This window comes from Solanum dulcamara, chromosome 1 (assembly GCF_947179165.1).
Source record: "Solanum dulcamara chromosome 1, daSolDulc1.2, whole genome shotgun sequence".
NCBI lineage: Eukaryota > Viridiplantae > Streptophyta > Magnoliopsida > Solanales > Solanaceae > Solanum > Solanum dulcamara.
This window is the reverse complement of record NC_077237.1, coordinates 11,115,066-11,130,844: the sequence shown is the minus strand read 5'-3', so window position 1 is coordinate 11,130,844 and position 15,779 is coordinate 11,115,066. Positions and strand designations below refer to the sequence as shown.

The 15,779-nt window shown below is 32.8% G+C and overlaps 1 protein-coding gene across 1 annotated transcript; it reads right to left on the bottom strand.

Annotated features, from left to right (window-relative positions):
* Positions 1-11,666: 11,666 nt before the first annotated feature.
* Positions 11,667-14,400, bottom strand: LOC129887103 (glucan endo-1,3-beta-glucosidase 8-like). Its single transcript, XM_055962064.1, has 3 exons — positions 14,006-14,400; positions 12,555-13,345; positions 11,667-11,974 (listed from the first exon to the last, which is right to left on the bottom strand). The coding sequence occupies exons 1-3, from the start codon at positions 14,335-14,337 to the stop codon at positions 11,667-11,669; spliced, it is 1,431 nt and encodes a 476-aa protein (XP_055818039.1). The 5' UTR covers positions 14,338-14,400.
* Between the last annotated feature and the right edge of the window lie 1,379 nt (positions 14,401-15,779).

Genomic DNA, 15,779 nt, shown 5'->3' with positions numbered 1-15,779 from the left:
AGGAGCCAAGTATCATAATCAATAAATCACTGTACCAGTGTCTTATGAAATAAAGACATGCATATCATCATCATATATCGTACCCAGTCCATTATGGGACTTAGTGTCACAATTATATCAATATATCATCATATGTATATATATACCATATCCGTCTCTTTAGCAAGAAACTCAGTGAATAGAGTAGTGTACACTGATACCGTACCCGGCCTATTATGAGACTCGGTGCCATAATCATATCTTCATGTCATCATAATATCATATTATCATATCACGTACCCGGCCCTCTAGTAAGGGACTCGGTGAATAATGTAGTGGAATCCATACATGATAACATATCCGGCCTATCGTAGGTCTCGATGAATAATACCATAACAATATGCAAGACTAGGGTATCATAGCATCCTTGTGTAATTTGATTATTATCGGAGACTTAATGAAATAAGCAAAACAGTCCATCATTTGAAAACCAAGACAATAGTCATTCCGAGTACTCTTCCATTGTCATTATGAATCACACCAATTATGGATTATACTAAAATATGAATTATACCACAACATGAGTTATACCAACTAGGATGGCTGGAATTATACACATGAGTCAAGATATAATAATATAAATTCTGAAAATCAAGAACATTAGCCATCTGAGTGTATCTACGAATAAGAGTTTCTTTGGAATTTAAGCATACGTCATCCGTTCGTTTCATATGGATCATGCCAAAAGAAGAAAATGTTAACTTTACATACCTTTAGCGTTTATACGTATATGCTGTCTAATATTGTCTCAACCTATATTAAAACGTTAAGCACTATGGTTAAGCTATGGACAAGAATAAAACGTACTCTATCGTTAGTAGGTTATTTCTAAAAAAAATTGGGCAGCATCTCCCTTATACCGCTCACTTTTCCCACTTTCAAACCAACCATATAATCATCAAGCAACATCAACAATCTAAAATATTAACATAAAATAAGATTTATTATTGACAATAAGCCTAGAATGTTTCCACACGACTCATGTTACCAAAACAGTAAATTCGGAAAGCCGAGTACCTCAAGTTGTATCTAAAGTTTGAAAATGAAAATGGCAAAACTGGACTTTATGACCTTCATAAAACTTTTCGATATCTGTCTTAAATTTCCAATGCAAAAGAAATCAACTCAAAACTCATTTTTTACAAAAAGATATCATCAAAACACTAATAGCTATACATGAGGGATTTTTCAATCCAGAATCTGGACAGAATTTATCTTATGATTCATCCTCTTTTTTAGACATAATAACAACAGATATAGACTACAATATAAACATAAGAGTTGTAGGTGCGTGTATTATCTTTCCAAAACATGTTTAATATCTAAAATCAAAGGTATATACAATGAGATATTTCAGAATTACTACCAGCTACACAATCCCTAAAATGGATTTAAACACTCACAATCTTCATACACCTTATTCCTCTAAATTTAAGAACAACAACTCATCAACAACATCAAAATAATATCAACAATTATTATACATCATCACTAAGCTAACTCCATCCATTTAAGCTACCTAAAACAACCCTTTAACTCATAAATCTCAATAAATCACCAAACGAGTTTATAACACTATTTTGTCCGTTCTAATCCGTTAAAACTCTAACTAAACTTGTTAATAATGAAAAAGAGACTTTAATATTACCTTAAATGAGCAGCAACCATATTAAATATTCTTCTTATTGGCTGATTTTTAGCTCAAATTGAAGGCAACACAACGTACAACACTTTTCTATTCAAGAGCTTTGAGATTTGAGGCTTTAATTGTGGTAGATGTTGGTGTTCCTCTCTAGGTTTCTCTTCTCTTACTCTCTCTGGAAATTTCCAGATATATCTTGGTCTAAAATATGAAGGAAGAGATAAAAAAATTAGTTTTAATTTTGTGGGCATTGGGCCTGACCCGAGTTAGAATTGGGTTGGGCCTAATCCACTATTTAGTTTGGCCTGTCAGACTTAAAACGTCTATATATTATTATTACGATATCACATTTCATCCTACGACCTATGAATGGAAAGATATTTCAATTAACTACAACTTTCATTTTGAGAGTTTTCCCAAATTCCCAAATTCTAAAGAGATTATGTCCTCCTGAAGTCAGCTTACCCGAAAATGTGACTTTAAGAAAAAATATTTGATGGCTTCTACTTTGATTTGGATCAAGGGTCCTTATTGAGATGTATTTTACTTCACATAAATTATCCATATAACTTGGCATCTACAACAAATTATGTCATTTTAAAATTTAAAATTAAAAGTCCTTGAATTTATAATCGTTAGCTTATGAATAATCCAAGATGCAAAAATACGGAATGTAACAAGTGAAGCCTCCTCTTCCATGCTGTTTAGATCCTCGACCACTTTGATTAAAAATTGAAATTGGTGGATATATCGGATCACTATCACCTTCATCATTGCGATTAGGCCTATTTCTCTTACATGTAACTTCATCTCCAAAGTAATAGAAATAAAAGTCACCAGTTTTTCTTGCAATATGAGTTTGAACATTTGATCCTTCGATCTTTCCTCTCTGTTTAATTGTTTGTTTGCAGCTTCCAATTTTTCTGAATGTATATATCAATATATGTTAACTTATAATTATATTATATATAAGAAAAAAACTTAATTATTTATATAAGAAAAACATTACCTCTCAAATGGATACATCCACCTTGTTTGAACTGGACCTCCAAGGTGGGTTTCTTTTACAAGATGAATCGGAAGATGTTCCATCACATAAAAAAAACACATGGAAAAAACTTCTTCAGCTTTGTAGTAATAACAGAAATATTTTCCTCCATCCCGTCTAAAGAACTTTCCAACAACTTTTCAGAACATAAGTCTCTAAAGAAAATGCTTACCTCTATGATTGGCTTCCATATCCTATCAGGTAGATGGCTAAAAGCGATAGGAATCAAAGTTTCCATGAATACATGACAATCATGGCTTTTCATACCTATCAACTTTCTTTCATTCAGATTTGTCCGCTTACCCAAATTCGAAGCATATCCCTCTGACATTCTCAAATTTTTAACCCACTCACATATGTCACATTTCTCATCCAATGTGAATGAATAACTGGCTTAGGCTTGAGAATTTTACCATTTTGTAGTTCTTGCAACCACAATTCTTTTCTCTACATTATTCCTATAAGTCCATTCTAACTCTTGTGTTGTCTTTTGTCTTGCCTTTAACATCCATCACTGTATTGAACAAATTATCAAAATAATTTTTCTCAATGTGCATCATATCAAGATTATGTCGTAGGAGATTATCCTTCCAATACGCAACTCCCAGAATATGCTCTGTTTGTTCCAATTATGTTCAACACCATATCCAGGAAGTCTAGATGGTGGAATTTCTGTAACTTTAGGCAATTGAGAAACTCTCTCCCAAATTTAATGTCCTTTCAATGATGGAGGTGGAGGGTCATTTTCAATCCTACTTTTTGAATGCATGTTTCATCTTTCTAAACTTATGGTTTATTGGCAAGAACTGACGATGACAATCAAACCATGAATTTTTTCTGCCATGCTTTAAGGTAAATGCCTTACTATGTTCCATACAATAAGGACAAGCAAGCTTTCCAGCAGTCATCCAACCAGAAAAGATTCTGCATGCAAGGAAATCATTAATAGTCCACATTAAAGCAGTACGCATAAGAAAATTCTGCTTAGTTGATATGTCATAAGTCACTACGCCTTCAAACCATAATTGTTTAAGCTTATCTATCAATGGTTGTAGATAGACATCAATCAAACTTTTAGGATTATGAGGATCTGGAATAACACAGCTAAGAAAGATATACGGACTTGTCATACACATTTCAAGAGGAAGGTTGTACAGGGTAAGAAATATAGGCCAGCAAAAATAAGGTGAGGCAACATTAGAGAATTGTGTGAAGCCATCTGCACATAACCCCAATCTTACATTTCTTGGTCACTAGCAAAATCAGGATACATGTTATCAAAATGTTTACATGCTTCTCCGTCAGATGGATGAGACAAGACACCCGATGACCTTCTATATTCACGATGCCATCTCAAATATGGGGCAGACCTCATCAATGCATACAACCTCTTTAATCTAGGAATAAGAGGTAAATAATGCATCGCCTTAATTGGGACCATTTTTCCAATAGGAGTCCTCTTATAACGAGCTTGTCCACAAAACTTATAATTTTCTAATTTACTAACTGTCTTGTAGAACAATATGCAGTCATTACTACAACAATGAATTCTATCATACGACAATCCTAACTTGGAAATCAATCTCTTTGCCTGATAGAAGTTCTTAGGTATGTTAAACTCATGATTAACTAGTTCGCCCAAAAGATCAACCATTGAGTTCATAGCCGCATAAGAAACATTCCAATCTGATTTAATATTCATTAACCTAACTGCAACCGACAAAGCAGAATGCGGACTCCCTTCATATAATGGACGATTAGACTCTTCTAAATGTTGATAGAAGCGTCTTGATTCTTCATTAGAAGTTTTATCAAAATATTATTTGGGTTCCATCCCGCCTTGAACCCCGAAAGCATCATTAACCATTTCATGAACTCTATCATGTTGAACTTTATCATGTAGAGCCCTATCATGTTCAACTCTAATTTGACCATATGGTGCAAGCATATTATATTCATCCACGGGCAGCAGATTATAAAATATATTATTCAATCCATCTATTTCTGCATGATCAACCCATACAAAATATCTAGGCTTAAATCTATTATCATATAAATGAATCATAACTATATTTGGATTAAAAAATTTCAAACACCTACTTTCACGACAAGGACACCTAACCAATTCATTTCTTTTAAAAATATCAAGTGTAATGGAATGATTGATAAAACTTCTTACACTATCAATAAATTCATATTTCAAACTACTACCAACTTCATAATGCATGTTATACATTCACAAACGATGATCTATCTACAAAATTACATATATTCAAGTTTAATTAATTTGTTTATAATGACTACAATTCATCGAGACTACAAATTCTAATTAATTCAAGTTATAATTAATTAATTTATATTTATAATTAATTAATTCATATAATAATTAAGTTCAAGTTATAATTAACTCAACTTATAATTAAGTTGAAATTCTAATTAATTCAAGTTATAATTAATTAGTTCATACAATAATTAAGTTCAAGTTATGATTAATTCAAGTTATAATTAATTAATTCATACAATAATTAAGTTCAACTTATAATTAAGTTCAAATTATAAATAATTCAAGTTGTAATTAATTCAAGTCAGATGTTCTAAGTAAAATAAGAACAAAATTACAAGTTTCAAGTATATACAAATTAAAGTTCTAAAATAGGAGTATTCAAGTATCTAATTAAAGTTCAAGTTCGTGACAACATAAAGTTCTAATTAATTAGTTTTAAAGTCTAAAAGTTCAAATTTTATCCAAACCAAAATAATTTATAAAGTTCCGAATTCCTAAAATTCAAGTATCTAAAGTTCAAGTTAATAACCACATGAACTTCTAAGTTCTAGTTACTTCTAAAGTTTAAAGAGTTCAAACATATACAAACCTAAAAATTTCAAAGTTCCATTTCCAAGATTCCTAAAGTTTAAGTTCATGACTTTGAATATCGTCTAACTCTAATTAACTTAATTAGTTCATAAGTACTACAATTCAACAAGATTTCTAAAGTCAACAAAATTTCAAGTTCAAATTTCTAAGTTCAAGTTCAAAATTCAAATTCTAAGTTCAAGTTCTATATTATATTCAAGTATCCTAAAATTCAAGTATCTAAGTTCTAATTAGTTCTAAAGTCTAAAGTTCACAATTTATACAAACCAAAAAAAAATAAAAAATTCTAAGTTCAAAAATCCTAAAGTCCAAGTTCATAACTTGAATATCTTTCAAATATCAAAAATCATTCAACCCAATGTTTTTCTAACTTGAATATCTTCCAAACATAAAAAATCCTAAATTCTAATTTCTAATTACTTCATGTTCTAACTTTAATTTTATCTTCAAAAACACTTCAAATCCAACTAACACAATACTCAATTCACAATCTAATTAAAAAAACCACAATTCAAACTAAAGCCCTAAAATTTTCATTGACATTCTAACTTCAAGAACTAACCAACCATGTTAATAACATTTGAACATCAACAACACTTTAATTCCAACTCAAAAAATATTCAATTCACAATTTAATTAAAAAAATCCAAATCAAAACAAAAGACCTAAAATCTAATTTCTAACATTCACCAATTCAAAATCACATATACAAATTAACTATGTTAATAACATACATTAAAAAATTAAATGAAATAAATTAACTAACAAATCAATAAATAATTTTTTTAAAAAATTAAAACCCTAACTAACTAACCTTATTAACAATACGGAGAGAGAAGGCTAACGGAGGGAATTGGCGGCGGCAACAGTGACGACGGGGGAGGGAGTGGGGGCGGCGAACGACAGCGAAGGGGGCGGGGGGTAGAAGTTTTAGAGAGAAGGGGGAGGGTTTTAGAGAGAGGGAGATAACAGAAAATAAGAAAAAGACGGGCACTAGTTTGAAATATTTCAGAAAGAGCAACGGACATCGTCGTCCTATTCATCGCTTTTTTAAAATAGTTGACCGCTATTTTGACCAAAAAAGCGACGGAATGGAAGACACTATCCGTCGCTTATTTAAAAAATGATAAATAAAATATAATAAAAAATGACGGACGGAGACGCAATTTTTAAATAATATTTAATTATTTTCAATTATAAGCGATGGACTCCGTCATTATTTTTATTTTATAATTAATTTTTAAATATATTTATATGGCGCAAAAATTCGCCAAAAAAGTGACGGACATATAGTCCCTGTCCGTTGCTTTTTATTAAAAAAATTTAAAAAAATAAAAAAAATAAAAAAGCGACGAACAGCGTCTCAAATTCCATTGCTTTTTTGAGCGACGCAGTCCATCGCTGTTTTTTCCATCGTTGTTTGGACTGTTTTTAGTAGTGTATACCATATAGATCACATCCAGATCTAACAGGACCCATCCTCTTACCCAACACTAGGTGTATTTATGATCATAATTCTTTATATTTAGCACACCCCAACTCAAGAATTCGTTTACTAGTTCTCAGTCCATGGCTCATCTATCACTAACCTTAATATCACATGAAAATACATATAGTGTCAGGTTCTCTCATAGGACCATCCACACACATATACTTGGTCCTTTCAGGGGACCCAATCCAGTCATATTTGTGTCGAAACGTGACATCCGATTCAAGAATGTGTCGAAATATGACATCCGATCCAAATACGTGTCGGAACGTGACACCCGATCCAATCATACCACATTCATAATTACATTCAGTATTCATATCATTTATATCACCAAGAACAGGTTCATCACAAAATTAGGCCAGCAAGAGCTCATTTATATAAGGACTAACCTGACCCCTTTATCTGTACACGTTTAGGCATATCATAAATAACTCAATTACACATTTAAGATAATTTTAGAAATAATCAACGTCCACACTACCAAAGCTTACGGCCTAACCTCAAAATCTACTAGTTTAACTTTTCTGTACGAGATTCTATGCCCGATATAGATTAACTAGTTGCACACAAAAACACCACAATCAATAACTTTTCATTTCACTACAGCACCTTTCTACCCAGGTCACATTCGAATTTGACCCTATCACAACCTGATCTATGCCCGTAACCCATGACCCACAACTTAGTATATGAATTTTCATTAATTTTTCTTCTATATTACACAGTAGGTATATGTTTACTACTCAGAAAAGAGAAGCCTAGCCTACTTGGACGCCAAACATTAGCGGAGAGATAACACTGTTGAAATCATTGGTTTCAGATGTTCCATGGGAAACACCAGATTGAATTCCATGAGTTAAAGCTTTCCAAAAGCTGCGATTCTCTCCCCTCTTCTTCTTTCTTCAAGAGCAACCTTTTTTGTCACGACCCAAGCCTAGGGCCTAGACGTGACACGGCGAATGAGACACTCGAAGGTACCTCACCCAAGCCTCTTAGCATTCATTAAGCATTTTATTGATAATGATAAACAATAATAATTGGAAATAAAAACATTTTCAATTTGTGTCCAAATATACCTACTAATAGACTTGACGGGGGATAAGACATGTCCCTAACTCACCCTCAAAATAAGTGTCAAGAAATGCCTTAATAAAAGTCTTACTATTCTACATAACATAAGCTTAGAATAAAAAGGATGTTGTTCCCGAAATATGGGAACTCACCACAAGCAATCTTCAACTAATTCGAGCTAGCCACGTGAAGGAGGTCGAGGAGCGACGTCGATTCCTACATGGTGATATCATGTAGGCAAAAGTATGCGTTAGTACTTTGAATGTACTAAATATATGAGTATGCAATGCAATATATCATTATATAATAAGGTGAAATAATGGACCATACTAGAACCTTGTATTCATTTGAAATACCTTTTGGAGTTATGAAGCTTAGTCAATGAAATATAGAAACTATCATGATTCATAAAAGAAACTTAATTATTATAGAGGTAGTCATGAGTCATTATAAGAAACCATATCAAGCCTCTACTAATGGGTGACCTTTCTAAGGAATCAAGCCTCTACTAATGGGTGATCCTTTCTAAGGAATCAAGCCTTTACTAACGGGTGATCCTTCTTCCTATTGTGGCACGTAGTTATGGGACAATGGGATCTTTCTACGGGTCTCTTGCCTTTGCTACGAGAGAGAATTCCTATCCCAAGGTCCACTCGGTGCTAGGTAAACTCTCAACGGAATAGACAAACCATAAAACACAAAGTCATTCATCGTGTGGGAGGGGCCATATCTACTACCCGTCCATTCTTCATAAGAACAAAATCATAGAATAGCTCTTTAACTTTGTCTCATATGATGTGAATGTAGACATTTCTTCATCATATATCTTTATCCATAAAATATCTTTAGGGCCTTAACTCACCCTATCATTAACTTGCTTGAACATTATAGAATCATCATTCACAAAACTTATTTGCAAAGAACACCTTTAAACTCATTTGTAGACATTGTCAAACATTCATTTGGTGTCAAACTTCATTTCAACTTTGCTTTATAATAAGAAACTAGGTGGGTTCATTTCAAAAAGACCTTCAAATACATTTAAAGAATACTTGTATGCATGAGAGTGATATGAATGTATCAAATCAAACATCTTAAAAACAACCCACCATATGCACTTTAAAACTACCTTTTAAACCTTCATATAAGAACATTGATAAGTCATCCATTTCATGTAAATAAGAATCAACATAAGTCAATATAGATAAATAACTTCAAATATTTAAGAATATATACATTTGAAATCGTAGTATGGAAATCCATAAAAACTCATCACTTGGAAGTGAGAGTCAATATATATCAATATAAGTAAATAAAATTCAAATATAACATAATTTATGCATTTAGAACCATCATGTAAAAACTCATAAGATTTCATCATTTTGAATTGAAATGCTAGGTTGAGAAAACATTTGGGCTCCATGGGTGGAAGAATCCATGGATGAAAACCCGCATACCTTAGATTGAAGCTTTTAATAAAGTTTGATTCTTAGTCTTCAATGAGGAGCCTTGAATCCTTGAGTTTGAGAGAAGAATTGGAGGGGATGATTTGAGAGAGAGGAGGATGAAGATTAGAGTTCTTTGGAGGTGAAAGACTGAAAAACAATATCCCAAAACGCGTTCAAGTTCGTATATATAGATATTAGGTAATTTTCCCAAAATGTCCCCACAAAATCTGGAAAACTGGACAAGTCCGCGATAGGTCCGTGACGCGGACGTGTCGCGCACCTTTTTGGTCGACAATAAATGAAATTTGGAAAAATTGGCTAAGTCCGCGACAGGTCTGCGACGCGGACTTATCACGCACCCTTCTTGTCGACTGAGCATAACGTTTTACTCCGAACTCTAAAAAATGCAATTTTAGTGGTGTTGGAAAGAAGACTCAATGACCTTTAGTTTGATAGGTTATGGGCCACCCAATGCATTATATTCTAGGAGATATGGTCGTTTGAAGTTGACCCTTATACGAACTTATTCGGAAACTTAGCCGATAAACATTCTTTGGAATCGGCTTGGTGTTAGAGATCCCTTATGACCCTAAAACACATCTAATACTCTTAAAATACTTAGAAATTGATCCTAACTCATATATACAATCAAAAGTCGATGAGTTCGATCCCATACGCCTAAAAAAATGGTTCGAGTCTTGGCATAGAAATTTTTGAGATGTTACATTTTTGGAGGGTTTTGCAGAAACCCTCACCTCTAACATCAACTTGGGAGAAATGGAGAAAATAAAAAAATTCTTGACTTAAGTTCTGCCCCACGATTTCCCGCTCTGGAGGCGCAGCCCCGGCAGAACCATCCCGCTCTGGCGGGGTGGTGAGACCCAGTCAAACCAAATTCTTGTGATTTTTTTAAAATCGAAAATAAAGACGATTTAGATCTTTACATGTTCTCGCATAAGTAGGTGACACCAAGGTTGTCACAAAAAATTGTAGGTGATATGGAGATTTGAACATGGAGTCCTTTGAGAAAAATTTTCATCCAAATGGTCTCATCAACAGCACTAGTAACAGCCCGATACTCTGCTTCAGTAGATGAGCGAGCAATGGTACATTATTTTAACCAGCTAACTGGAATAAGGCCAAGAAAAATAACATAACCTGTTGTGGAACTTCGATCAGTGAGGTTGTCAGCCCAGTCAGCATCAGAAAACCCTGAGATATTAAGACCGGTGCTTGGAGCAATTCGAAGGTCATTATTTGCAGTGTTTTTGAAATATCGAAGAAGGCGCTTAATAGCCTTCCAGTGAGCTTCATATGGGGCGTAACACCTCGAAAATGTCTAACTCAGATAAATTTGGAAAATGCAAAAAAAATGTTAGGGCCGCATCTACTTATTTCGGGATGAAGACATGTCGGCCTTACGATGGCTAATTAAGGCTCAAGTTTGAAACCCTTGCCAGCGAAAATAAGGGGTTTGCTTTCTGAGTCGAGCTTGTCGCACCGGGCTTGACTAGTATGGGTTACCTCTCATATGTGGTTTGTAAGATATTGCATAAGAGCGAGGTTTTACCCTATGCGATCCCAAAGAGAAGTGGCTGCGGATTTTCCTTGTCATAAAAAAAACACACTTTTTTAATTGTCTTGATGACTAAAATTTGTAAATGTGAATTTCCAAGAGTGTTGAAAACTAAATAAATCACAAATCAATATATAATACGAGACATAGCTTGAAGTTTATGAAAGATTTCTAGGCTAAAATCTTTTGATTTTCATGAAAATCAAAGAGTTAGGTTTACGATTTTGAGAGAATTTTGAGAGAGAGAGAAGGAGAGTTCTAGAAATTTTGAGAGAATTTTATGTTTATGTACATTTATTCTTTCCCATACAACAAAATTGAGTGTTTATGGTAATATAATAAGTAGACATACAAAATAAGAGACCTAAAATAGTAAATATTAGTAGTAGTACTTCCTCTTAATTATATTTCAACCAAACAAATGTCTAATACATGACATTGAAAAGCAAACTTAATTTGTCAATATTTTTCTTGTTTAGAGAAGTGTCAAAAAGAGGAAGAAACCAACAAGAATGTTAAGCATTGCATCCAAACCAATTCTTACTCCAGCACTCTCCAAACCAATAGGGAATAGGCAATTATTAACAGAAGCATTTTTCTCCACAATTTGTGCCAATCCATCAAAAACACAAGACTCCACATCTTGACCATTCATCTGGAAATACATGTTGAATGCATATGAAACATTTCCATCTGCATCTAACTTGTTGCATGATCCTCCATATGTCATTGCTGTACAATCTGACATAGAGCAAGCATATTGTACACTTGAAGGTAGTTTACCTGTATAACAATAACAACAACGCCCTCAATCTCAAGCAAATTAATTGGGATCGGTCGATATATGTGTTGAAGTGGTAAAATTAACCATTTATTAGTAGCAAAACAATATCATTGGTAGGGCCTTTTCCATACAACTCCAGATTAATCGAACCCTAAAAAGAGTACGGAACACCAGATAAGAAACAAACAAAAAAAGTAACCTAGCTGTACCTAACTCACTCACACGTGTTGAATTATGACTTATTTGTTGACTTTAGGACCTTACGAGTTGAACACGAAATGACCCATCAAATTCATAACTATGTAAGTTTGAGACCATTTGAGTTATGATCAATTATTTGATCCAACAACATCTTAACCCAAACGAACTCTAGACAGGTTGGATTACGACCCTTTATTAATTTAGTCTACTTAGATCCACCCAAGTTTGACTCGCACCAACCATTTACTACCTACTAATTATGTAAACTATAATCACTGTTCACGTTACTTCATTCAAGCTCATCTCAGTCCAATATTGGAACGTAAATTTTCAAAATAAAATATATTAGAAAGTACTTGAAGTTGCAAGTAGTTTTACCCATATTTTCAGCATATTTGTTCAATACACACCATTTGTTCTCCAAATACTTAATATTCTTTGCACCAATAGGCATTGCTTCATGTCCTTGTCCTGTGAAATCCATTGGAAATTTAGGCTTTCCATCATACCTAAAAATACCCCAATGACGTTCAAAATTTCCTGGTTGAATACTTTTTTGATTTTCATCTGTTAAACTAAATAAATAATACTCAATATATCCAGGGTATAGTGGTGTTCCTTTCTTTGTAGCCATTTTCTTGAAAAGTCCACTATAAAATTTTTTGGCCAATGTGATGTTTCCATTTATATCACCATCCGTTGGCCAACCAATTTCTCCAACAATTATCTTCACACCTGAACAACTTGCTTTTTTCATTGACACAACTAATGTGTCCAAATTTGCATCGAACATATTAGTGTATGTTATTCCATTGTCACGTATTGGCTTCGCTTGACCATCGAAAAATGCGAATTCTATAGGGAAATGTTTATTTTCGTGTAGACTAAGGAAAGGGTAAATATTTACGAGGAAAGGGGCGTTGTTGTCTTTGAAGAAACGACAAATCTTTTGCATTAGTTCCCGTATGTCCGATCGGAAATCGCCCTGTGATGGACCCGAATCACCGGACTCATAAACGTCGGCGTTTTGTGGGATGGTAGCTTTGATTTTGTCACCAAGGCCAGCTGCATTTAAGGCCTTTTGTACATTTTGTAAAGCTGGAAATGTTGATTTCAAGAATGAACCATTGTATGATTTCAGCAACGGTTCATTTCCAACTGCCACAAACCTTCAAGAAATGAAAAAAATACCAATAGTAATGGATTAACATATATAAAGTGATTGCATAAAATATTTTTCTATTATATATCGACATAGTTAGCATATTACAAAATCAACTTTATATGAACATAGTTACCATCGTTATTTTTAGATGATCGGATAGTAATGTCGAAGTCAAAAATTTTAATATAAAGGATACTCGACAATTTATTATATATACATACATGCATACAAACATAAAAAAAAAAAGTTAACCTATACATGCAATACAATTTTTCGACTAAGGGGATTCAATTGAACCCCAATATTCACCATCATATATAGTCCATCATTACCTGATAGCATAAAACTTTTTTTTAACACTTTTAGACCGTTGATCTCACTTAAGCACTCGATGTCACAAATAGCAATAAGAAGGGGCTTTGTTTTGAGAGAAGGAAGCTTTCTTAATGCCCTTATGGTTGAATTAAATGATGTCTATACTTCGCAACAAAACGGTATATACTTGGTATTACGTAATCAATTACTCCCTTCGATCCTTTTTATTTGTCACTTTAGCTTTAAAAAAAGGTACAAAATACTTATCGCTTTTTGAAAACCATGAAAACATTTATTATTATTATTTTCAAATTTAGGAATAAAGAGATAGGAAAAGGGTTGTGCATACTTGATACTAACACCTCCATCATACAAATGTGAGCTAACATTATTTTTCACCCATTCCTTGGCAAAGTCATAATCATCTGCAAACTTTTCCAATTGATTATTTGGTATTCCAAGCATGACCTCAATTCCAGTACCAGCAAAGTACTTGACAGCCCAATGATCAGAATCAAACAATTTGACTTTATCAATCTTGTTATCTTTAAGCATTTGAACAATTGTTGTAGGGTGCAATGTTTGTGCAGCTTGTGTACCCCAATTGACACCAAGACCATACGCAAAACTAGTCGATAGCGCTAAGCAACATGCCCATATCAAAATCTTAATATGAGCCATTGCTAGTGCTGATCCACTAGTTTCTATATATGTACGTACGTCGATTATATTCAATACAAATAATAATACTTATAAGAAAATTAATTTTAGAAAATTATATAGGTTCTTGAGAAGAAAAAAATGGTGAATTGTGAAGGAGTGATTTGAGGGAGAAATGTGAATGAATAAAGTTGAACCAATTTTATTTCAAAATATGAATGTATCAGCTAATGTCAAGGAGAGAGAAAACCGGACAAACACTAATTATTTCCTTTCTTTTTCTTTGGTTTTCCTCCAAGTTTTGAAATTATGGAAGGTAGGAGTTTATGCTTTGTTATTCAAATTTAATTTTCTTATCTATGTTGACGCCATCAAGTTAAGGTGACCACATATATATATATATATATATATATATATATAAATTTATGTGATTTTTTAAAAATTGTAATATAGTAAATTAAATAAATAGTCTATTATAATTAGTTGGGTGAAAATTATTTTTACCCTTCAACTTGGCTTTATAAATCAAATTCTCTATTTATTCTCCCGCTTATTCTAATTAACTTTTTTAAAATGTCTATTTTATTCTTACTTTGTCAATTTGCTTACTTATTTATAATCATATAACATATTTAATTTTTTAAATTTATCCAACACTTACTCGTTTAAAGTTGCTCCTAGATCCGCAGCCTACATGTCCTTTCCTTGGAGGAGGTCATATTACAACGAGACACCCTCATAATGAATCTCAGAAAAATCAACACTCAGCCCCCGAGTCTTGCCAACAAGTGCTTATGAAAGCAGATCGGTGTGAATGGTCACAAATTAAAGTACGTATGTGCTACTATATAGTTTTTTCAGTACTAAGGGGCCGTTTGGTTATAGGATAAACACAAAGTTAATATATGAATAATTTTATACCATGTTTGGTTTATAAATAGGATAAAAATTATTCACATATTACTTTTATACAATGTTTGGTTGAGTTTCTTATAATCCTACATAATTAATACTTACATAACTTATTATGAAGGTGGAATAAGTTATGTGAGTATTAGTTATACATGTATTAAAATAACAAATTACACATTTACCCCTTTTTGTTTTGATTGCTTAATTCTATTCAATACAAATTACTTAATTGCTTTTAGTTATTTGTTATTTACTTTATTGTTTTAGCTATTGGTATTTATTTAAATTTTAATGTGTTATTTAGATAGTTATTTATTTTAATGAGTATAATAAATATTAGCTCACTAAACATTTTGAAATCAAGAAATAAGAATTAGCTCACTAATTTTTTTAAAACTCTACATAACTAAATTCTGCATAACTAATATTTATATAATTAAATGGTGCATAACTAAACCCTACGTAACTCTAACTCTACGTAAGTAGTAACTGCAACCAGTAATCAAACGGCCCTAAATGTGGTCTTTTCACATTAAAATGACGGTCAAACT

What these genes read in the sequence shown, in the direction of transcription:
- LOC129887103 (XM_055962064.1), bottom strand. Translation starts at nt 14,337, where the DNA reads ATGGCTCATATTAAGATTTTGATATGGGCATGTTGCTTAGCGCTATCG. An exon ending in GATGGAGGTGTTAGTATCAA is followed by an intron (nt 13,346 to 14,005) that starts GTATGCACAACC and finishes CATTTCTTGAAG; the next exon opens with GTTTGTGGCAGTTGGAAATG. An exon ending in CAAATATGCTGAAAATATGG is followed by an intron (nt 11,975 to 12,554) that starts GTAAAACTACTT and finishes ATTGTTATACAG; the next exon opens with GTAAACTACCTTCAAGTGTA.